The 24,784-nt window shown below is 45.9% G+C and overlaps 1 protein-coding gene across 1 annotated transcript in view; it reads left to right on the top strand.

The window, feature by feature from the left end:
* KAT14 (lysine acetyltransferase 14) overlaps positions 1 to 21,148 on the top strand; it is a 34,402-nt gene extending 13,254 nt beyond the window's left edge. Inside the window, exons 4-10 of the mRNA XM_059134125.1 lie at positions 423 to 604; positions 2,270 to 2,686; positions 2,823 to 3,391; positions 14,052 to 14,188; positions 15,049 to 15,224; positions 16,793 to 16,983; positions 20,468 to 21,148. Of these exons, the coding sequence (XP_058990108.1) occupies positions 423 to 604; positions 2,270 to 2,686; positions 2,823 to 3,391; positions 14,052 to 14,188; positions 15,049 to 15,224; positions 16,793 to 16,983; positions 20,468 to 20,641 (1,846 nt within the window). The 3' untranslated portion in view covers positions 20,642 to 21,148. The remainder of the gene's footprint in view (positions 1 to 422; positions 605 to 2,269; positions 2,687 to 2,822; positions 3,392 to 14,051; positions 14,189 to 15,048; positions 15,225 to 16,792; positions 16,984 to 20,467) is intronic.
* Positions 21,149 to 24,784: the final 3,636 nt, after the last annotated feature.

A 24,784-nucleotide genomic window follows, 5' to 3' on the forward strand; every position in this document is an offset into this window, starting at 1 on the left:
AGGCAGCCAGAAGGTGGTAGAACCAGGACTTGAAGCCAGGCAGGCTTCAGAGCCTCTCCTTTTTTTTTTTTTTTTTTAAATATATATTTATTTTGAGAGAGGGAGAGTACACATGAGTGGGGAGAGAGGCAAAGAAAGAGGGAGAGAGAGAATCTCAAGTATATTCCCTGGTGAGCACAGAGCACACGTGGGGCACAGTCTCATGACCCTAAGATCATGACCTGAGCTGAAACCAGAGGCAACTGACTGAGCCACCCAGGTGCCCCCAGAGCTTCTCGCTTGACTGTTAGGCTCTTTTCGTTCAAAGATTGGAGGTTCCCTAGGGTATCACAGGCTTTGAGTCCTAGAGTATACAGAGTGTATTTTCTACATAATGAGAGCACTGAAAAGCCAGTAATTTTTAAATCCTTGGACTTTTCCAGGAAAAAGACTTCGACTTGGTGGAGCACAGTAGCGGGTTGCCTCAGCGTGGGAAGCCCGATGTTCTTCCGTTCCGGTGCTCAAGAGTTCGGAGAACCAGGATGGTGGAAGCTTGTTCACAACAAGCCCCCAACAATGAAGCCTGAAGGAGAGAAGCTGTCTGCCTCGACCCTAAAAGTGAAAGGTACTCCTGGGAGAGCAGTCAGTGCAGGATGTTGCCCCGGCTGAAGCCAAGTGTGAGCTTACGAGACATCCTGCTTGTACCAGGCAGAGCCCGTCGGCCTCTCTGGAGTGACTCTCGCAATTTCATTATGACACATTTTGTGTCTGCTAGAAATAAATACCATATTAAAAATATTTTATCATTTAAGCTAGTGACCAGTTGTATTTGTGCTTCCAAGGTGAGCACTCAAGTTATGAGTTCTGTAAATTTCCTTTGGTATCCGAAAAGTTCTCTAGTTCCAATCTCATTTTGTTTTAGACCTTTTTAATATAGAAATTTTTAAACATCTACCAAGGTGAGTAGAGTAATGTAATGAACCCCTGTGTACCTTTAACCTCGCTTGAGCAGTTAATTGCTAGCAGTCTCATTTTATTTAGAGCCCTTGGTACTTCCCCCCAACCCTCCACCCATCCCACCCCTTGGATTATTTACAAGGAAATCCCAGGTATCATTTAATTCTAAACATGTCAGTATGTTGGGCGCCTGGGTGGCTCAGTTGATTAAGTGTCTGCCTTGGCTCAGGTCAGGATCCAGGGTCCTGGGATGGAGTCCCGAAGCAGACTCCCTGCTCATTGGGGACGCTGCTTCTCCCTCTGCCCCTGCTTCTAATTGTGATCTCTCTCTCTCTCTCTCTCATAAATAAAATCTTTTTAAAAAATCTCAGTATGTTATCTTTAGGAGATAAGGACTCTTTTGTAGTCTAACTATGAGATCATTCTCCCACTTAAAAAAAAAAAAAATGAACCCCTTACAGCCAACATTGATCTGGTTTTTGTATATCTAAAAAGTTTTAGTGAGTTTTAAATTTTTAAAAATATAATTGAGAAAAAAAATAGTATTGAAAAGTAGAAAGCGTGGTAGTGTCCCTCTCCCCGACACCTACACCTTTTTCACTCCCCAGAGTAACTACTGCTATCTCTTGTGAATGCTTTTAGAAGTTATTTCTGCATATTTAAGCATTTTTATTGAAAAATAAACTCTTCCTGTAATACCCATTCTCTGTTCCTTCTTCCCCTTACGAGGATACCTTGGACATTTTTCCATAGCAGTACATGTAGATCTACCTTCTTTTCCTTTTCTTTTCTTTTTTTTTTCATTGTATCCCATTGAGCAGCCTTAATATGGTGATGTATAAGAGGCCATTCCCCTGTTGATGGATGTTCTGGTTACTTCTACCTCTTTGTTGTTGTTATTTTAAACAATGCTACAGTTGTACAGATTTGTCTGTAAATTATTTGTGATAGATTCCTGGAAACAGGTTGCTATATCGAAGAGCATTATTTATTCAGAATTTTAACTGGTGTTGTCAAATTACCCTCCAAAAAGTTGTAATAAAATATATGCCTTACTAGAAGGGCATGAAAATACCCATTCCCCACATTCTTGCAGAGCATTACCAAACTTAATGTTTATCAGTTTCGATAAGGAAAAGATAACTTTTAATTAATTAAATTTGCATTATAATCCCTTTTTTCTTAAGAAAGCTCTAAGTCTTAGTTTAGGTCATTCATTGAACATTTCTCTATTTTGAACATGGTAGTTAAGTTCACAATAACAAATTAGTAAAACAAATTAAAGTTGAGATATTTGTTCTGGAAAATTTAGGTATTTATTCTTTCCCGGCAGCCTCAAAACCAACTTTAGATCCCATCATTACTGTTGAGGGCCTTCGAAAACGGGCAAGTCGGAATCCCGTGGAATCTGCCATGGAATTAAAAGAGAAAAGGTCCCGTACTCAGGAAGCAAAGGACATTAGGAGAGCCCAGAAGGAAGCGGCCAGCTTTCTTGACAGGAGTACTTCTTCAACTCCTGTGAAGTTCATAAGCCGTGGCCGCAGGCCAGATGTGATTCTAGAAAAAGGAGAAGTGATTGACTTCTCATCCTTGAGCTCCTCTGACCGCACCCCTTTGACCAGTCCATCTCCTTCTCCATCTCTGGATTTCTCTGCCCCTGGGACCCCTGCCTCTCACTCGGCCACACCCAGCTTGCTTTCAGAAGCAGATCTGATTCCAGATGTGATGCCACCACAAGCCTTGTTTCATGGTAAGACTTGCCTTTCTTGCATCTTTGGTTTTATGTGTGGGCCCTGATATAATGCATGCGTGTTCACCTGGTGGGCCGTGTGCCCTGCACTTCTTCTTTCCTCAGTCTTGATCACACTGTCTTGCACTCTGCACAGATGATGATGAGATGGAAGGCGATGGGGTCATAGACCCAGGGATGGAGTACGTTCCACCTCCCGCTGGGGCAGCAGCATCCGGGGCTGTAGTCGGGGGCAGAAAGAAGGTCCGAGCGCCGGAACAGATAAAGCAGGAGGTAGAGAGTGAGGAGGAGAAGCCCGACAGGATGGACATTGACAGTGAAGACACAGATTCCAACACGTCTTTGCATACCAGGACTCGAGAGAAGAGGAAACCTCAATTGGAGAAGGACAGAAAACCTAAAGGGCCCAAGTACACCCCTGTGAGCATCTATGAGGAGAAGCTGCTCCTGAAGCGGCTAGAAGCTTGTCCCAGTGCTGTAGCCATGACACCGGAAGCTCGCAGACTGAAGCGGAAGCTGATCGTCAGGCAAGCGAAAAGAGATCGAGGATTACCACTTTTTGACTTGGATCAAGTTGTTAATGCTGCTCTTCTGTTAGTTGACGGCATTTATGGAGCCAAAGAAGGAGGAGTTTCGAGGCTTCCAGCTGGACAAGCCACATACAGAACAACCTGTCCAGACTTTCGAATCCTTGACCGATACCAGGTGAGCCTCTCGGGGCGGCCATGGAGGTGGGGCAGGCAGCACCACGAGTGGGCACAGCTGTGCTGGGACTTAAACTCCCAAGTGATCTGGGAGGAGACAGGAAACAGCAAGGGAGAAAGATACAAAAATGGCTGGGCTTTATGTTTTGAAACTATTCATTATGAATACCCATTAATACATCTAGGTTGGTTTGTTTCCTTTGGGGCATTCAAGACAGCCTTGACATTTTGTCTCTCCTAGTCCCTGGCGGGGACTGAGTTTGCACATGGTTTGTGTCATCGCCCTGAGTGACACTTTTGTGGAGGACATAGAATGTGCCAGACCATGTGCTGAGCAGGCTCCGAGGACACGTAAACATCTCTGTAGGTAGGAGATACATGCAGGCATAGATCAATGCGTATCAGTGCTGCTCAAGAACGTCCAGAGGAGTCCAGGTGTGTGTGCATTCCTGGGAATGAGAACTTCAAGAATACACCCTTCCACAGCACGAATGAGAGGTCTTATTTTCCTGAATCTTTGCTAGCTCTTGCTCCTAAGCAGCCTTTAACTACTTTTGCTAATCTGATGGCTGTGAAGTGAAATCTTATTTTTTATTTACATGTCTTCGTTTACAGGTGAGTTTAAACATTTTTCACGTTTCCTAGTTGTTTCTCTGTCGGTGATTGCCTGTTTGGATAATTTGCACATTTTTCTGTCTTCTTTGGAAACTAGTGGGCTGATGGTGCCAGTGTTCTGATCTTATTCTGTGATGTACCATGTGTGGGGCCTTTTCTCCCATTGTGTTGGCCATGTGGTGTGTGGGCCTTTGCAGTTTGAAACTCTCCTGGAATTCTGGAACATCTTCATTTCCTGTCTTCTATTTTCTCTCTTCTGTCTCTTTAGAACACACCTATTATTTGGATCTTGGACCCTTTAGACCAGGGGTTGGCAGGCTTTCTGTTAAGGGGCAGACAGTAGATGGTTCTGGCTTCGCAGACCACACAGTCTGAGTTGCAGCTACTCTACTGTGCTGTTTCTGAGACCAAGATAAAATGCTTGGGCGTGGCTGTGTCCCAGTGACAACGTTATTTACTGCAACAGGCCAGATTTGGCCTGTGGGGTATAGTTTGCCAACAACCCCTACCCTAGATGGATCTCTTGCCTTTCTTTTTTCCTATTTTCTTTCTTTCCTGGGAGGTAGTAACTTGCCTGCCTGTACCTAAGGGTGAATAGGGAGCACCAGGAGCCTGCTTCCCTGAGGCTTCCCATTTTCAGTCCCACTGTTGACCATACCGCCAGCTCCCATGTCTGCCCAAGCCTTTCCAGACTGTCTAGCCTTCTACCCATGGAGGGAAAAATCGTTTCTGGATGTGGGCAGTGGGGGTATAATTGGAGGCTTTAGCCTTTTAAGTAAAGAGACCCTCAGTCCATAGAGTCCTCTTGTCACTCTCAATGTTAACAGGACCCATCACCTTCCCTGAGGCTCTGCATGTAAATCGTGCCTCTCCTGGTCTGTCTGCATTGCTGCCTTAGGCTCTGCTCTCTGTTCTTAGCCATTTGCCACTTATCAGATGATTTTGTTGTAGTCATCTACTCATCATGTCTTTGTTCTTGTGGGTTTGTCTTTTTAATCTCTATACTTAATTTTTTAAGTTGTGAAATATATCCTATAACTAAAGAATATATAAAACACATCAGTATAGTTTATAGACTACTAAAATAAGTGCTTTTGCATGTATCCCTTGGGTTAAGAAACAGAACATTACAAGCACATTGGAGGTTCTGTGTACTGCCTACTCTCCCCACCCCCCACCACCAAGGGCTCTACTCTTGAGTTTTTTTTTATGTCACCTTTAGTTTTTAAAAAAAGGCTAAGTAGGAGGCACCCATCTAGCTTTGTAAGGACTTTGCCATTCTTAGAGGGAGGCTTCCAGGAAGGGTAAGCTGAGCAGTCTCTCTGGGTCAGTGCTGTAAAGGCAATTGTGCTCCCCTACCCCTCACCCCCCCCCTTCCTCCCCCACAAGGATATATTGACATTTTTGCTCCTGGTACTGGTGAGTGTGACCTTGTTTGGAAATAGGGCATTTGCAGATGTAATTAGTTAAGATGAGGTCGAGGTCGCACTGGAGCAGGGTGGGCACTTAATCCAATATGACTGGTGTCCTTATGAGAAGGAGGGAAGAGACACAGAGACAGATTCAGGGAGACCTGCAGTTTAGCCCTGTGCTCTCATGGAGCATGTTCTTAGTGGCTTCAGGAGGAGAGCTGCCTGCGAAATAAAATTGGAGACTTTACATGATCAGAAGGCCCATGTGATGGTCAGGGCAGAGCAATGTTCCTATAAGCTAAGGGACACTGAGGATTGCTGGCATTACCAGGAGGTAAGAGAAAGCATGGAGTGGATTCTTCCTTGGAATAGTCAGAGAGCACATGGCCCTGGTGACCCCATGCTTTCTGACTTCTGTTCTCTAGAACTGTGGAAGAGTAAGTTTGTTATTTAAGCCACCAGGTTTGTGGGCCATAGCTATGGCAGCCCCAGGAAATTCACATGGTCATGTTCTGGCTCCAGCACTTGTGACCCCTTTCTTAAGAAGTCAGTGTTCAGGGTCATTAGGCAGTCCTAGACGTCTGGGCAGGGGCACGGAGGCCCTGTTTCCTGCCTCCAGATTGATGTGCTTCCCTCCAGCTTGTAGGAGGTCAGAGTCTTCTGATCCAGGGAGTGGGCAGGGAAGGAGTGGAGGAGTCTGAGAGTACGTGGTGAAACCCAGCTGAGCACTGATGAGATTCTGGTCTACAGCTCACTGAGTTTAGTAGATGGTCCAGTGTACCCTATGATCCTGTAATCGCACTGCTGGGTATTTATCCAAAAAATACAAATACATAAGCTCAGAGGGATACATGCACCCCTTTGTTTATTGCAACATTACTTACAATAGCCAAGCTATAGAACCAACCCAGGTGTCCACTGATAGATGAGTGGGTAAAGAACATGGGTTTTATATATATATATATATGTATATATATATATACACACACACACACACACACACACATATAAGTTTATAAATACGCGCGCGCGTGCACACACACACACAGGAATATTACTCAGCTGTTAAAAAAAAAAAAGAATGACATCTTGCCATTTGCAACGATGTGGATGGAGCTAGAGAGCACAATGCTAAGCACAATGAGTCAGAGAAAGACAAATAGCGTACGGTTTCACTCATTCGTGGAATTAAGATCAAATGAAGGGGAAAAAAGATTAATCTAGAAACAGACTCTTAATTATAGAGAACAACTGCTGGTTGCTCCGGGGGAAGGGGGAAGTAGGGATTGGGGATTAAGGAGGGCACTTACGATGAAAAAATTAAAAAGACAAAACTAAATAAAAGATGATGCACTGTAGTGGTGACTTAAGACGATGGCCTCAGTGTGCCTGCCCTCGAGTGACCCTTGTCACTCATTAGTGGTCCCGGGACCTCCCTTCCTGGAGACGCACTGGCCATTCCTCAGCGCTGAGCCTTCAGTGTCCTGTGCCTCAGCTTCACCTTTCTGTAGGTTTACCCCCGTGCTGTCATGGAGCGCGTCCTTAGTGGCTTTAGGAGGAGAGCTGCCTGCGAAATTAAATTAGAGACGTTACGTGATCAGAAGGCCTTGAACTTAAGCCAGAGTCCCCAGCCAGCGCTGGGACACCGAGAGACACCTGAGCAGTCCTGGTGGCAGTGCTCTCCCTTTCTGAGGGAGAACGAGGCTCAACCTGGATCTCTGTGTCCAGACCCATTACAGAGGAGGATCCTTTGATGTGGACCCCCCCCCACCGTCTCTTCCTTGGGGTCTTTCCCCCTGGGCCAGTCAGTCTTCCAGTCTTAGAACCCTGGTTACCACCTAGGGAAAGGGGGACCCTAGCCTTCAACCTGTGGGACCCCTCCTCCATGCCATGGAAGCAGACCATCCAGAGTGCTGGTCACACCTTCTCTAGGGATGGGACGTCCAGACGTCCACGGGGAGGCAGGCACCTGGCAGCAGGGGCTAAGGGCTTGGGGCTCAGACTGCCCACAGCTTTTGCCTGCCTCTTTTTCTACTGCCTCGTTTTTCTTTTTTTTTTTTTTTTTTTTTTTTTTTTTTTTTTTTTTTTTTAAAGATTTTATTTATTTATTTGACAGAGAGAGATCACAAGTAGGCAGAGAGGCAGTCAGAGAGAGGAGGAAGCAGGCTCCCTGCTGAGCAGAGAGCCCGATGCGGGACTCGATCCCAGGACCCTGAGATCATGACCCGAGCCGAAGGCAGCGGCCCAACCCACTGAGCCACCCAGGCGCCCTACTGCCTCGTTTTTCCCCAACTCCAGAGGAGTCTGGTGCTGCCCCCGGGTTTTAAGAGGATGCTGCAGTACAGATTGGCCTGCTTCTCACCTTCCCCAAAGCCAGCTTGGAATTTTGGCTTAGAAGCAGTTAGTATTTGTCCATCTGCTTCCCAGATGTTTCTTCCCCTGATCTTCCTATTTTTGTATCCTTCTCTTTTTTTCTAAAGTCTTATTCTATAGTTTTAGTGGGTTTGGGGAAGGGATAAAATTGTGTGATTAATCCCCCATCCTAACCTGGAATTTCAGTATCATTTTAATGCAGTTACACAGGGGAGCAGCTATCAGTGCATTGGCTCAATCCATACTCTTTCTTGTTAAATACAGCCATAGCTATAAATGTCCCTGTAATACTACGCTAGCTATGACTTAGGACTTTTGGAATGACGTATTTATCAGTACTTAGCAGTTTGTATTTTTTCTTGTTATTTCCTCTGTAACCCGAGTTATTTAGTGCTTTTTGTTGTTTTTTATTTTTAGATACATAGGCATTTTTAAGGTCTCTTGTAGTAGTTGATTTAATTTCCAATCAGATTATGTTGTGGTCAGAGAAAATAGTGTATATGATGATTCTTAGTTATAAAGAAAGTTACTTTTTGTAAGTTCTAACTTATGACATATGTTTATTTTTCTGTTAATTTTTTAATATTATCATGTAGTCTTTCTTCCAAACAGAATATTTTTGCATGCTCTTACCTTTTTTCTTTTGTATTATTTAGGTAACAGTAAACCTCACTAAATTGTTTACGCTTATTTCCCATCGTTTCTCCCTAGATTAATTTTTTGTTAGTCTACTTTTTAACAGTTTTAAAAAACTTGGTCTTTGTGAGATTAATTTTGAATACCTGTATGTCTGAGATTATTTTCCTTTCACCCTTGCATTCAAATGATAGCATAGCTGGATATAAAATTGTTTTATTTTTTCCTTCAACATTTTGAAATTATCACTCCATTATCTTGCATACAGTGTTGCTGCTGTGAGTCTCACTGTTGGCTTATTCGTGTTTCTTTGTAGGTGGTCTTTCTTCCTCCCGCACCCTGGAAGCTTTCAGAATTGTATCTTCCTTACCATTTTTAAATTCTATTTGTGCATTTCAGAAGTGTTTTTTGATCTCATTCATTTATCTTGTTAGAGCATCTCCTTCAGTCACAGCAGTCACAGGCATCTTATATGCTTATTTGTTGTCAAAAACCACTAACCTCTGTGCTTCAGAGCCAAGTACCACACAAGGAGTTTGGGCTACAGAGGAACAATAGCCTTATGACTTTGCCCAGCTCAGGAGGCTGCAGCAGGCTGAGGAAGGGGCTGGGGGATTTTACAGGGAAACACAGGATCTAGCTGGTTTCGATGGGAATTGTGTCTGTGCCGCCAGCCTCTCCGGCTAGTCTTCAGGATAGTACTGGCTTCCTGAAACAAAAGGCTGAGAAGGCGGGAGCGGTTGTGCAAGAGAGAAGCAAGGGGACTTTAAAATTGAGCTTCCCTGAAGCCTCCGGGCAACCACTTTGACTTGTGTGCAACTTGATGCTTTTCATCGGTTTCATCTTGACATTCATCCTGCCTTGGTTCTCTGAGCCTCCCAGATTTGTGGGTTTGGTGTGGTGTCTCATTAATTTGGCGAAGTTCTCTGTCATTACTGCTTTAAATATTTCTTCTGTTCCTTTCTCTCTTCTCGTTCTGGTATCCCTGTTATGTGTATTTTACACCTTTTGTGGTTGTAACACAGCTTTGGATATTCTGTTCTGTTCTGGTTGTTTTTTTTTTTTTTTTTTTTTTTTTTTTTTGTCTTTTTTTCCTCTTTGGTTTTCAGTTTTGGAAGTTCCTCTTGACATATTCTCAAGCTCGGAGGTCCTTTCTTCAACCGTATCCAGTCTACTAATGAGCCCACCAAAGATAGTTCTATATTTCTATTATGTTTTTGATCCCTAGCATTTCTTCTTGATTCTTTCTTAGCATTTCCATCTCCCTGGTTAAATTGCCCCTCTGTTCTTGGGTGTTGTCTACTCTGTCCAGTAGAGCCCTTAACATGTTAATCATAGTCGTCTTAAATTCCTAGTCTAATAATTCCGACATCTCTGCCTTGTCTGAGTCTAGTTCCGATGCTCACTCTGTCTCTTCAGACAATGTCTTTTGCTTTTTAACATGTTTTTAATTTTTTGTTGAAAGCCAAATAGGATATCGTAGATTAAAAAAACTGTGGAAAATAGGCCTGTAGTGGTATAGCAGTGAGATGTAGAGTGAGAAGCGTTCTATGGACCTATGATTAGTTCTCAGTGAACATGTGTTCCTGGGCTGTGACTATCACAGTGCTTCTCAGATTTGCCTCCCCAGTTAGGTGGCGTGGAATGGCAGGAGGGAGCTGGAGATGGCTAATTCCCTTTCCACAGGTTGGTTCGGTTCTGGTGAAACCCAATGGGTCAGGACACCTGGTCCGGAAGGTGTCTGCCTTCGGCCCAGGTCATGATCCCAGGGTTCTGGGATCAAGCCCCACATAGGGGCTTCTTGCTCAGCGGGGAGCCTGCTTCTCCCTCTACTTGCCACTCCCCTCGCTTGTGCACACGCTCGCGCGCGCTCTCTCTCTCTCTCTCTCTCTCTGACAAATAAATAATTAATTAATTTTAAAAACCACACACAACCAATGGGTTAGGTTCTGGTAAAATAGTTTCTCTTGAGAGCAGACCTTGTTAAGAAGAACAAAGGACTCTGACGTATTTTCAAAACAGCTGCCTTTTCCCTGCTGGAAGCCTGAGGGGATTTTTCTTTGATCCTTACCATGAGAACCTGGTAGAGCTCCTGGAGGTAAAAGTCACAAAAATGTGCCCCCCCCCCCCGTAGTTTTTTTCTCTCCCCTTCATCCACACTGTGCCTCCAGTAATTTGTCGGTTTGTCCCTGGAGGTTTCTACTCTGCTCTTCTACTCTACTCTTCTCTGTATCCACCTGTTGGTCTTTTCAGTTTGTGGGGGAGTAGTTCGCTCTGTGATTTCAGTTCTCTGAGGGATCTACGAAGAGTTGCTGATTCTCCGTTTGTTCAGACCCTGACTTGTCCACACATCCTTACCAGTACTTACCTTTTTTAATTATAGCTGTCTTAGTGGGTGTCAAATGGTATCTCATTGTCATTTTGGTCTGCTTTTCTCTGATGACTATTTGCTTTTTGAAAACGCTTGGCTGTCTAGTAAATTATTCTGTCTTTTTCTGTGTACTTTGTTTACTTTGTTTTCTTTTGCACTCCTTGTTGACGACATATCTTGAGTGTTTTTTTCCTTGTGAATGAATATTGTCTTGTTCTAACCAGGTGCCTTTGCTGGTGTATACACCCTTGGGAGGGGCAAAAGTCTGGTACCTAGCGTGTTATCCTCTTGGCAAGTTAGAAGTCTCCAGCACTCCGGGTGTCCTGCCGTGACCCCTCCAGCCAGCACTTGCAGGCAAAGTTGACTGGCTTGAGATCTACTCAGAGCAGAGCTTGCAAGAGGAAGTGGCCTGATCAAGAAGCACCTCCAGCCCCATCTGTGGTGGAAAGCCTTTCTCTGCTGTAGGCTGCCCTATGCTGCCTCACCTGTACCTGGCCTCCTTTGGTTTCTCCTGAGGTTTCTCAAAGCCTTTGTGTTCCATCTTCCTTCACACTCTTGTGGCATCTTTCAGGATGGGTTTGGGGAAGGGACCCAGCAGCCCACCTGGTGCTCCATTTTGTTTAGAACTGTAAGTTTGAAGAAACTCACTTAATATTTCCCAAACTTACCTGAGTTTGGGATGCTCCCCAGCGCCCCCCCCCACACACTATTTTGTCATTCAGCAAATGTTGAGTACTTCATGTGTGCTAAGTACTCCTCTAGCTGGAGACGCTGCGGTGAATTAGGGCAGATGGTGCCCGCCTGATGGAGCGGTGATCCATCACGGATCATTTCCTGCAAGGTGGGTGCTGCAGTGGGTGGGAGAGCAGAAGGCCGCAGTACCACTTGGGACAGGGTGAGGACCTCTTCTCAGTGGAGGTAGCACTTAATCCCATCTTCTCCACAAGGAGGACCTGGCTTGTAGAAGGTTCAGGGAGAAGCCCCAGGTGCAGGCCCCAAGGCAGCAGATAGTCTGGTGTCTGGAGCTGGAGCCTAGTGATGGCGGAGGAAGTAGGTGGGAGATGAGGCCACAGAGGTAACAGGTAGATCCTGCAGTGAAAGGCAAGGACTTTAAATTGTAAGGGTAGTCACATAGGAGTTTTGACAAGGGAAGGGAATGTATTTGATTTTAAAAGAAGCATCTGACTCCATGTAGAGAACGGGTGATAAGGGGTGAGAGTGGCAGTGGGGAGACCCGTGGGAAGTGGTGGCAGTGATCCAGGCAGATGTCGCAGGTGGGCTAGGTGGAAAGAAGTCAGGATACTGGATGACACCTGTGGAGTTCCACACAACTCACCTCGACACATGAGCCAGATCGTCCATCATGGGCCAGTGGTTCAGTGGCTGCTGTCTCCGTGGTCTATTGGTGCGTTACAAATCACTCCAAAACTTAAGAGGCTTAAAGCAGTATTCCGTCCTTCTTCTGATTCTGTGGGTTGGCTAGGCTCAGCTGGATGGTGATTCTACCCCACGTGCTAAAGGCTGAGGTCAGCCCTGTGGCTGCCTTCAGTAGGGACCTTGGTCAGGATTAGAACGACCAGGATGGGCTTCCCTTCCTCCAGAGCCCATCTCCATGGGGCCTCTAGACATTCCAGGGTCCAGCCTGGACACCGTGGAAGCTGGACTGGGAGAGAGAGTGGAAGCTGCCGGTCCTCTTAAGGCCTGGGCTCAAGATACCAAAATGTTACTTCTGATACTTTGTCATTGGTCAAGGCCTGTTGCAAGGCCCACCCAGGTTCAAGGGGAGGGAATGGACTCTGCCGCTTGATAGGAGGAGCCAAATGTCCCCATGGGTGCAGGAGGAAGTGTTGAGGCTGTCTTTGGAAACTATATGCCATAGCTCTGAATCTCCCTCTGAAACTTTTTTGAAAGTCCTGGAAGAATTTCAGTCATCCTTTAAAAGCTTTTTTTTTTTTTTTTTTTTTAATTTTATTTATTTATTTGACAGTCAGAGATCACAGGTAGGCATAGAGGCAGGCAGAGAGAGAGGGGGAAGCAGGCTCCCTGCTGAGCAGAGCCCGATGCAGGGCTCAATCCCAGGACCCTGGGATCATGACCTGAGCCGAAGGCAGAGGCTTTAATCCACTGAGCCACCCAGGCACCCCTGAAAGTTTTGGTGTCCATTTGGGGAAAGTAATGAGAGCAAATTATAAGAGAAGGAATTCTTTCTCTCCTTTCAACAAAGTTATTTTCTAAGCTAAAGAGCAAACGGACTCTCCAAAAGCAAGTCAGTTTTCTAAACTTCATCCAGCCCTTGGCAAACCACTTTATAAATGTGCCTTTGAATCTTCCATCTGGGCTCTTTGCTGTAAAACCCTAATTGCACACATTCTGTTCCTACATGACTGGGGGCCCTGGAGCAGCGCTCTGGGAAACAGACATCTCTCTTTGGGCTCCCAGGGTGAATCCCACCTGTTCCTCTCGGACACCCACCTGAGGAGCACAGTGGGCCTCTCCACTGTCGTGATTTGGCGTAAGGACGAAGGTCTATGTCAGTCCTGCTCCTGTCAGGTGTACTCAGTGGAGCAGAGGCCTATTTTACTAAACCAACACACAGGGCTGATGCTGCTCTGCGGATACCAGCCGACTCCTGCACCGTGACCCACGTGAGTGGGTTACCATCTGACAACTGGACTGGAGGTGTCAAGAGGGCAGAATGCAACTGACAGAAACTGTAAATCCAGAGCTCAGTCCTGCTTTCCACTCACTCCAGTGGCTGAAAATTTTTAAGTAACTTTAAAATTGATTAAATTATCTCAAGTTTAAACTATTGTAACCAGGATCGGCTTTTCGTATCTGATCTTATGCAGAGGTACCTATGAGGTTTGTATTGCACATCGAACATTCTGAATAAGCAATAAGAAAGACCTATTTTCCGACACATAAAAAAGTCCTATGGGGACGCCTGGGTGGCTCAGTTGGTTAAGCGGCTGCCTTCGGCTCAGGTCATGATCTCAGGGTCCTGGGATCGAGTCCCACATCGGACTCCTTGCTCTGCAGGGAGCCTGCTTCTCCCTCTGACTCTGCCTGCCACTCTTGTCTGCCTGTGCTTACTCTCTCTCTCTCTCTCTCTCTCTCTGACAAATAAATAAATAAATTTAAAAAAAAAAAAAAAAAAAAAAAAAAAAAAAAAAAGTCCTATGTACTAATCTTTGAAATTAAACCCATCATTTGAGTGACTTTATTTCTGCATAACCAGCATTTCTTTCTCGTAGACTGCCTTGCCATCCAGGAAAGGGTTTCGGCACCAGACCACTAGGTTTCTGTATCGTTTGGTGGGCTCTGAAGATATGGCCGTGGACCAGAGTATTGTCAGCCCTTACACCTCTCGGATCCTGAAGCCATACATCAGGTACATGGGCAAGAGCTGTGATGTTGAGCATGTTATGAGGAATGGCATTGGTGGCTTCTACACCCTGGTCCTCCACAGCAGTGAGTCCACACCCTCCCCTGGGAACAGGCATCAACACGGACTGAGTCTGTGCTCCACATCCAGTCTTATCCTTAGCTTGTTTTGATTGTAGTTTTTGGCAGAAAGGATAGTCCTTTGAAAGAAATGTAAAAAGCAAGAATAGTAAGTTAACTCCATTAGATTTCTTTATGAGTATTATACTCATTGTGTTTCTTTTCAGTTTTAAAATGGTATATATTTGGTAGTCTGTTAAATGAAAAAAATGAGAGAGTTGTCTCAGTTGGGCTTAGTCTGGGGGTGATGATGAGTCTCGTTGTCTAGCAGTGCTGTGGAAGCTGAGCTGACTAGCGAGGCCCTGGTTCTGTCTTGAGAAGGTGTGTTTGTGCCCCATACTCGAGGCAGAGTCACGTGATCCTCCTTGCCCAGCACTGCCGTCTGCGCCCGGCCTGTGGAGGCGGTGAGTGAGACTGCCCCCGCGGCCCGGGCAGTGCTGGGCCCTCCCTCGCTGGACTCGGGCCTGGGCCAGAGCGCTGGCTTGAGTCAGGCTGCTGTTTGGTCCCTCCCTCTGTTCATGAAGGCTCGCTAGCACAAGTAGGGTTCCTATCAGGTGCAGAGGCGAATTTTAAATTTCATACCAGAAAGTATCAGGCTTTCAAGTTGTCAAGGTATCTACCACAGAAAGTAACACAAGTTTACTTAGAATTTCAGGCCAAGTAAGGAGTTTATGTGAATCACTTGGCTAGGAATGACATTGTATATTTTTCTTGACTCGACTTTTGTTTTTTTCTGCGATCCCGGAGGCGTGATTATGAAACAAAGCCACCCAAACTGCAGCTCCTGTCACAGATTCGTTCCCACCTGCACAGGAGCGACCCTCACTGGACGCCAGAAGCCGAGGCACCTCTTGATTACTGTTATGTCCGGCCAAATCACATCCCAACGATAAACTCCATGTGTCAGGAGTTTTTCTGGCCTGGTATGTTCCCCCTCGCAAACTAGGCAGATCTGTTTTCTGTTTGGTTCACTTTAGTGATATTTTTAAATTAGTGTATGTCATGCGACTCTAAAACCTTTACTCATGATTTCATTTAGTTTGTCTCTGCTAAGATAGGAATAGTAAAATATGAATACCTCTTTCTTCCTAAGATCAAGAAGAAGCCAGCAGTTAAAGTAATAAACAGTATTTTTGTATGTTTCTCTTCCTTGTCTCTCTCCACTTCCAGAATAAAAGATTCATCCTGTTTTGCTTCTACATATGTCTAAATACCAGGTAATATCTACCTGGTATCAGTGATACACTGACTGGTACCTTGGGCGTGTTGGGACACTTTTGATTTTTTGCCTAATAATTCTGTAATTTTGTTTATTTAGCTATTCCTTCGGGAGAGTGTTAATAAAGCCAAAAGGCATTTTTAAAAAACCAAGTATCCCAATTGCAGACTTTATTTATTTATTTATTTATTTATTAAGATTTTATTTATTTATCTGTCAGAGAGAGAGAGAACAGGCAGATAGAGTGGCAGGCATAGGCAGAGGGAGAAGCAGGCTCCCTGCCAAGCAAGGAGCCCAATGTGAGACTCGTTCCCAGGACGCTGGGATCATGACCTGAGCCTAAGGCAGCTGCTTAACCAACTGAGCCACCCATGTATCCTCCAATTGGAGACTTTAAAAATAAGAGTAAACCCAATATGATTTGTTATTTTATCAGCCTGAATATATTGTCTCTCTGCAGACCAGAGCCACCAAGTAGAGGAGTGAGCACATTTTCATTGCTAAATATAAACATGTTCTTTGTGGATCTGTCTTACTGCACTGCTTTGAAACGCAAAGGAAATATTACAGATGTTAGATAAGATTTCATTGGGATTAGAGCTGTGTCATCTTTGTTGTCTGATAATCATGTAGCAGTGCACGTGTGGTGGCAGAGTTGTGTTCATCTTTTAGGAGTGGTATGGGGGCCAAAAGGAACATTGCAGGAGCATCTCCTACTTCCTGACCTTACTCTGGGTGCCTCCATACCTTATAAATGCAATCATTATTTGTTTATCCCGTTCACTATAAAATGTAACCTTTGTACAAAAGAGCTTGTAAACTGTACACACAACAGTATGGGCGCTCGGGTCTTTGCTCCCACCCTGTGAGGTCTGGGTGTGCAGACGCTGAGGCCCACATCTAGGAGGTGTCAGCTGACACACACTGCAGAGGAGGCTAAGTTCAAAGGCAGGTATGTCCAGTTTTAGCCTGTGCATTCTCTACTACCGACCCTTTCTTCCTTCTTGTCAAACATGTACTTAGAAAAAAGACATACATGGAATCAGAATATGTGGTCTTTTCTGACTGCATTCCTTCACTTAGCATGTTAGTTTCACTTTTATTTTTATGATTTGAATGTATGATGTCTATGCTAATATATCTGTCTTCAGTTTTGTTTTTTGATTTTTGGTTTTTTTTAGCGTGCAGGTGTAGTTGTAAGTCAGACTGAACAGCTTGGTCTTAATTCCAGAAGGTATCCAGTTTGAATCTCCAATTATCTCTTTTCTTTAGGCATTGACCTGTCTGAGTGCCTGCAGTATCCAGACTTCAGTGTTGTTGTCCTTTATAAAAAAGTCATCATTGCCTTTGGCTTCATGGTTCCCGACGTGAAGTACAATGAAGCTTACATTTCATTTCTGTTTGTCCACCCTGAATGGAGAAGAGCAGGGATTGCAACATTCATGATTTACCATCTGATTCAGGTAAGCTGTGCTACCAGCTGGCCTTTGGGCTCCTTCAGGAATACGTGGAAGAGGGATGGAGGGACAGTGCTGGGCTGAGCCTTCCTAGCACAGCCGAACAGAATGGGTGGTCTCAGAAACCCAGTGAGAAAACATCCCTCCTGAGGTTCTTACCACACACAGATAAAAATCTTCCCCCTCTAGAATAAGATCGCTGTTCAGGCCTAGGCTTCAAAGAAACTAGTTGTAAACATGTATAGTAAATAAAATGAGGTAATTCCAGACATGAGAGCCCAAAGCCCTCGTAGGACCCATATTACCATATTATATTGGTAACTGCTGCTGCTCTTAGGGACCCACCACGTGACTCTGAGGAGTGGAAGTGGAACTGTGGTCTTCAGGGGTTTTTTTCTTAGTGAGGTATAACTGACATACAAAGCATCCTCGTCTCAGCTGTACAGTGTGATGATTCCATACTTGTATATGTTGTGAAACAACACTAGCACCACACGGAGTTACGTAGCTACAAACATTTGTTTTCTTGGGATGAGAACCCTTAAGATCACTTCTCTTAACAACTTTCATTTATGCAGTGCAGTATCGTAAACGCTAGTGTCCGTGCATTCCGGGACATCCCCAGGACTGCCTTGTTTTATAACCTACAAGTCTATTCCTTTGGACGCCCCTGCAGCCGGTTCACCCGCCCCCGACCCCGCTGCTGGCAGCTACCAGTCTGTTGTCTGTATCTGTGAGTTCAGCTTTTATTGTTTGCTTTTTAGATTCTGAGAGCTAAATGAGATCATACGGTGCCTGTTTTTGTCTGACTTCTTTCACCGAGGATAATCCCACCTGTGCAACTGCAAAAGTTTTTAAGTATTTTTAAACATTTTAGCAAAACTGTCTCAACCAAGACCATATATTCTCTTATTGCTGATTATTCTTCACTTTACTGTCACTGTACAAGCTGTATAAGTTTTTAAGACTTGATTTTAGTACTGAGTTATAATTCATCTTTTGATATCTCTGTACCACTGTTGAAGAAAATATACCATATACTTATATATTAACATCAGAAAAACATGTAAGGAATTCCCCTCTCAGAATCTTTCTGGTAAACTTTTATTTCAGAACCATTTGGCTGGGGCACCTGGGGGTCTCAGGTCATGATCTCAAGGTCATTGGGCTCCCTGCTCAGCGGGGAGTCTGCTTCTCCCTCTCCCACAGTGTGCTTTCTCTCTCTTTTTCTGTCAAATAAATAAATAATTTTTTTTTTTTTTAAAAGGGAAAGAAAGAAAGAAACCATTTGGCAAGGAGGATTGTGTGTTACATGGGCAAGATTCTTTTTTTAAAAATTTTTTTATTATTTTTTATTATTATTTTTATTAACATATAGTATATTATTAGCCCCAGGGGTACAGGTCTGTGAATCATCAGGCCTACACATTTCACAGCACTCATCATAGCACATACCCTCCCAATGTCCACAAGCAAGAATCCTTTTATTTTTTTTTTCCATCTTTTTTTTTTTTTAAAGATTTTATTTATTTATTTGACTGACAGAGATCACAAGTAGGCAGAGAGGCAGGCAGAGAGAGAGAGAGGAGGAAGCAGGCTCTCTGCGGAGCAGACAGCCCGATATGGGGCTCGATCCCAGGACACTGGGATCATGACCTGAGCCGAAGGCAGAGGCTTTAACCCACTGAGCCACCCAGGCGCCCCAAGAATCCTTCTAAATAGAGGAAGGAGAGGGGCACCTGAGTGGCTCAGTGGATTAAGCCTCTGTCTTCGGCTCAGGTCATGATCTCAGGGTCCTGGAATCGAGTCCCACACGGGACTTTCTGCTCAGCAGGGAGCCTGCTTCCCTCTCTCTTTGCCTGCCTCTCTGCCTACTTGCGATCTCTGTCAAATAAATAAATAAAATCTTTAAAAAAAAATAAATAGAGGAAGGAGAAGATAAAATGTCATTTTCCAGTTTTTATTATTTTATTTTTATTTTTTATTATTATTTTTAAAGATTTTATTTGAGAGAGAGAGAGACCAGAAGCGAGAGAGAGCACGGGCAGTGGGGAGGGGTGGAGGGAGAGAGAGAGAGAAGCAGACTCCCCACTGAGCAAGGATTCCCAACATAGGACTCGATTCCTGCACCCCGGGATCATGACCTGAACCAAAGGCAGACACTTAACTGACTGAGCCACCCAAGCACCCTGTTTTCCCAGCTTTTCATGAAATGTGCTTAACACTTCCCAGATGCCAGCTGGAACTTAGAAGCGTTTTCTAGAAGTTGGTTTCCTCTCTCCTCACTTGGCAGTTAGTATGTGCTCCCTTGTGTGGTGCTGTGAGGAGACTCAGTTGTACCACACCCTATTCTCCAGGCCCCAGAGCCTCGCCTTTCCCCCACCAGCAGGGGCCTGCGGGCAGCCTTAGGGTCTGCAGGCAGCTCAGGGGTGACACTTCCATGTGTGTGCCTCTAGAAGGCGTGGTGCAGGGTCAGTACTTAGCGCTCAGCGGGTGGGGGCAGTAGTGTTTACCCTTGTGAGCAGGGCCCCGCCCTTGGCCAACCCATAAACCCCAGGCCCAGACAGAGCTACTCAGCTGGGCAGTAGTGCCCAACGGTGCCGTGGTTGGATCAGGCGCAGGTACACAAGTGTCACGCTACAAAATTAATTTCCTGCCTTCGCAGCAGTGCTGTGGGCCCAGAATGTGAGTGAAGCAAAGGAAAGAGGAGAGCTGTCTACCTGAGAGGGCTCTTAAATCTAGGCCTGGGAGGAAACGGGGTTATAAAATCTCAGGACCCTGCCAACCTCAGTATTTCGGTGCCTTCCTCATTAGAGCGTGCGGTCTTAGTTTATAGGACTTTGGTTCTGATTAAGAATCTTAAGAATTTGCCTCGGATTGATAGGATGAGGGTCACTCATTCCCCCTATGATTAGGGCAGTGTTGAATACAGAAACCGCGAGCAGTTCTGTCAGTTTGGGAGGGATGGCAGGGGGCCTGTAGGATTCAGGTTTGTACTGGGTCCTTAGGTCTCTTAACTAGACAAAAGTCCCAATACTTCGTATCTTGCCTCATAACTTAGCATCTTTTCTAGTGGGTGTAGGAAGGGCATTGTTACAAGTTTGAGCGCAAGATAACATCTAGTTTTAAAAAGCAGAACTGCTCATCTTGTTCTCTACTTCAAGATTGTCAGAGGGCCAGGTATTGATGTGTGTGATATTTGGAAGTGTAACCGAAGTATAAACAGAGTAATCCAGTTAAGAGTAGACTGTCCCTGGGCCCTTTGCTTCGGAGAGCAAAAACACCCAGCACGCCATCCATTTCCTCAGTCTCGAGCGTTTCTGTGAGTGTGGGCCTCGGCCTCGGAGAGTGACCGGGGCTCCCAGCGGTCACCCGCCCTGCTGTCCCCGGTTGCCATAACTACCTACCTCTACTTCACAGACTTCCCTCACCTACTCACTTCCCTCAGGCTCTTTGATTCTCATTGGGTACTTTTCCACCCCTTTGGCAGACCTGCATGGGCAAGGATGTGACCCTTCACGTCTCAGCAAGCAACCCTGCTATGCTGCTCTACCAGAAGTTTGGCTTCAAGACTGAAGAATACGTCTTAGATTTCTACGATAAGTATTACCCCCTGGAGAGTACAGAGTGTAAACACGCTTTCTTCCTGAGGCTCCGGCGCTGAGGTGAACGCGGCGCTCCACAGAGACACGTGTGCTGCTCGAGGTGGGTCCTCACCTGGGCCCGCTGGCATGTGCTCTTGTCCCCATGGGCCCTCATCCCAGACGTTCCACCGGAGGCTAGACAGGCGGTGGGCAGTGGGACTGAGGAGCCAGCAGCCCTTCAGCCAAAGCGCTGTCCTGTGCACCTGCTGAGGCCTCAGCCCCCATCTCGGGACTCCGCCATAACTGAATGATGCCGCTGCTGTCCCTCCACGCGGCAGCTTGCGGGAATAAAGGAGTCTAAACTGATGTTCTCCTACTGTAAAGGGTGAATGATTGAGGCCGTGCTCACGGGGCAGTAGCCCATCAGGGATGGCGGGAGATTCAGCCCTCAGAGGGAGGCCAGCACTGTCCCGGCCATCAGTGAGCTATCATTGAACCCTTGAGCCCGGGAGAACGTCTAGTGCACTGAGCTTCTGCCGTCTCTCCCTGACTTTGGCCACGGTCGAAATAAACAGAGTGTTTGTGTCCATGCGTGTCACCTGCTCTGCTGTTAGCATCTCCCGCTAGGGGACCCTTTCTCCCCGTGCCTGTTCGGCTGGTTTGGGGTGGCAGCGAGACTGTGCTGCTGGCTGGAGGTGTGGGTTGGGGAAGCAGAGCCAGCTGGGGACAGAGCCTGTGTTGTCTGCAGGGCCAGGCTGTTGGGTTGGGGGGGCGGGTGTTAGAGATGGACTGTCAGGCGGGCTGTTTTGGATCCAGCAGGAGCTTTTCCAAAAGTATCAGATGTTCTCAGATAAAAAATCTTTCCTTGTGACAGTCTATGGCCAGAACTTCATTCTAACCAATTTGCTTTCAGACTCTCTTGAATGAAGAGCATTGGTTTTTAACTTGTAGGGACACGGATCCCTGTAAGAATCCAAAGAAAACTGAACACTCTCTAGAAAACTGTGCGTGCACATTTAAAATCTTGCCTCCGAGATCTGTCAGGAGCCTGTTCTAGGGGCCACGCTTAGCGCCAGCCCACATCCCTTCACTCAGGAGGACCTCACTGCTCATCTGTGTGAGCGCCACCTGGTTGTCCTTGGAGAGCAGCTCAGGCTCCATGCCACCCTGTGAGGGCCGGAGCAGCATTCCCTCCCTCCCTCCTCTTTTCCTCTCCCTCCTGCCTTTCTTCCTGAGGATTCTCTACCTTTTAAAGATTTGGGGATTATGACCCAACAGGTAACATGAAGAAAGGGACGTTTTCCAAACTCAGAAACCAGCTTGTGGTTGTTATATGTGAACAGCAAGCATTTGCTGCAAAATGTGGCGGAAGCAACCATCTCCGTAACTTCAGGGAGCTGAGGAATTCTGTAATTGCCTTAACCGACTCTTTGTTTTGCATTTTTAGTTTTTATTTCTTGAAGGATTTTATTTTTACGTGAACTCTATGCCCCATATGGGGCTCGAACTTCAACCCTGAGATCAAGAGTTGACACAGCCAGCTGTGCACTCCACAATTTCTTTTTTAAGATTTTACTTATTTATTTATTTTGACAGAGAGATACAGCGAGAGAGAGAACATAAGCAGGAGCAGAAGGAGAGGGAGAAGCAGGTACCCACCGTGCAGGGAGCCCAGTGTGGGGCTCCATCCCAGGGCCTTGGGATCATGACCTGAGCTGAAGGCAGATGCTCAATGAGTGAGCCACCCGGGCGCCCCTCCCACGTTTTTAAATTATGATGCAGCAACCCCCCCACACCACTCAGATTCAGTGATATTCAAGATTTTCGCCACATTTGATTCATCTGTCCTTTGCTAAATATTTTAAGGGAATCCCAGATATCATATAATTTCATACCTACTTTGGTAGATATTTCTAAAAAATAGGGATATTTTCTTACATAACCTTAATGCCCATTACCACTCACAAGGTGAACCCATTTTCAGAATTAGCTAGTAGTCAGTATGTGGTTACACTTACAGTTGTCTCAAAAGTGCCTTCACAGCAGTTGGTTTGGGTCAGTGTCCCAACTGGGGGTCACACAGGTGTCAGTCTGTTCGTGTAGATGTGCCCTGCCCTACTGCAGTCCTGCTCCGGCGTCGGGCTTAGGCTGCCTCCAGAGATGGGCCTGGTGACCCCAGCAGAACAAGCAGCTGCTGGTTTTGATCTGCCTTTGGCCTTCCCCCAGGCTGACACCATAGAAACCTTCAACCACCCTCTGGAAGTGATCCCAGATCACTAGGGCAGATCCCAGTGCCTAGGGTAGTGGCTGAGGTGTGGAAGAGTCTGCTCAAATCAAATCTCAAAGTTATAATTTATTTTGAAACTTCAGAATTCCCAAGGAAGGAGGAGGGCTTGTTTTTTTGTTTTACAAAAGCAGGTGTGCATTTTAAAAAAGCTGAGGAGCCCCATCTTCAGCTGTGTGTTCCTGAGGAGTCTGGATTGTCCTTGACCAGTAGCCAGACCTCCCTGCCCCTGGGAGGTGGCCTGTTCAGGGCCCCCATGCAGGTGGGAGTGAGACCAGAATTAACCATGTCCTTATTTACCCAGAGTCTTCTAGGGACGTTGAGCTCTTTGCGGGAGGATGTTTGAGACCAGAATCGTAATTTCAAATTTTCTAAAATTTAGTTAACGTGCTTTATGCGAAATGCACATCACCTAAAAGCCACACTTCCTTGGGACCGTCTCTAAAAGCATCTCCTGTGAATGGGCTCAGTGTCCCCACTAAAGCACTAGGGGGAAGCATCCTGGGTCTGCTCCACAAGGGCTGGGTGGCACGGCACACTTTTTGGTTAAGAATGTGCTTCTAGTATCTACTAGCAGGAGATTGGGATTTAAAAAAAAAAAATGTATCTCAGTACTGGGGAGGGCTGTGGGATGGTTTTAAGACTACATTGGTACCCAATTACCTCATACTTGTGCATTCATCAACAGGAACTGCACTCCGGAAACATGCTAAGTTCACTCCGACAATACCCTACCACAGCTCGCTCCCTTGTGAGAGGGTTGATGGCAGGTTTGCTGTAATAGGGCACAACAAGGCCCAGAATATCACTAACAGAGGACCTGAACTCCAAGCCAGGCAGCCTGGCATCAGGCCACAGCTCTCCCCACTCTGACCCCACCCTGGGATGGGGAGGTTAGGTGGGAGTTCCAGGAGGGATCAGCGTGTGCTTGGCTCACCACTATTCCCAGGGCCTAGAACTACCTGGCGTAGAGATGGTACCCACTGAGGCTTGGCTGAGTGAGAAGTAGTGTCATTGTGTGTGTCTGGGCTTGATGCGGGGAGAGGAGAGACATCAGTAGTGGCTCTCTCTTTTTCTTTTTTTCCATTTTCCAGATCTCACATGCACAGACTCTTTCTATTTATCACAAATTAAAATTTTCTCACTTCTTGGAGTCTACATGAGCGCAGATCCCTTCTCTCTGCCTGGATGAGTAAAGGCAGCTCCTACCTCTCCGAAGCTTGCAATACTTAACACAGACAGGTTCCACTAGGCTAGGGGAATCCTACCAGAGTAACCAGAGACTGTAACAGATTTGGGTTTGATGCTAAAGGAGAAGACTGAAGGTTGCTCAGGTAAGAGCTGGAAGGGGCCCATAGTTGTTATGCATGGTACATTCAGCTTTGGGCAAGCCCACTGATGCAGAGGGCAGCTCAGCCTCCCCCGCTAGCTTCACTAAATGGTTCCTTCCTGTGGGTGACGTTCTAGCATGCATCAGTGTCATGAAGGCCACTGGTCCAGGTATGGTTCCAAAGGAATGCCCTCAGCCCTCAGGGCAGCTGGAGCCTCTAGGTGTTTGTCTCGGGTGTCATGCAGCCAGACGTGTGCTGATAAATGTTTGACCACAGCTGGGGCGAGGGTCAGGGAGACTGGAACCGTATGTCAAGGGCTGATTTGCTGATTTCCCTGGTGTTGACATTCTCACCATGGCGGATCTGAAGCTACCAATGTGACATCACTGAATCCACACCTGGGAAGTTCTGCACGTAGGCGACACTGGCACATAGTGTTGCCGTCATACAGATACAATGGATGGAAACCACCTTGAGAGCAGAGCTAACTGTCACATAGTAAAATCAGCCTGTGGTGAGTTTTGAGAATTTAGCACCTTGATTTTGAATGTGATTCATGTAATTTTATGTAATTCAACATCTAATAATGGCTCACAAGATCCCTGGAA

This window comes from Mustela lutreola, chromosome 9 (genome assembly GCF_030435805.1).
Source record: "Mustela lutreola isolate mMusLut2 chromosome 9, mMusLut2.pri, whole genome shotgun sequence".
Lineage (NCBI taxonomy): Eukaryota > Metazoa > Chordata > Mammalia > Carnivora > Mustelidae > Mustela > Mustela lutreola.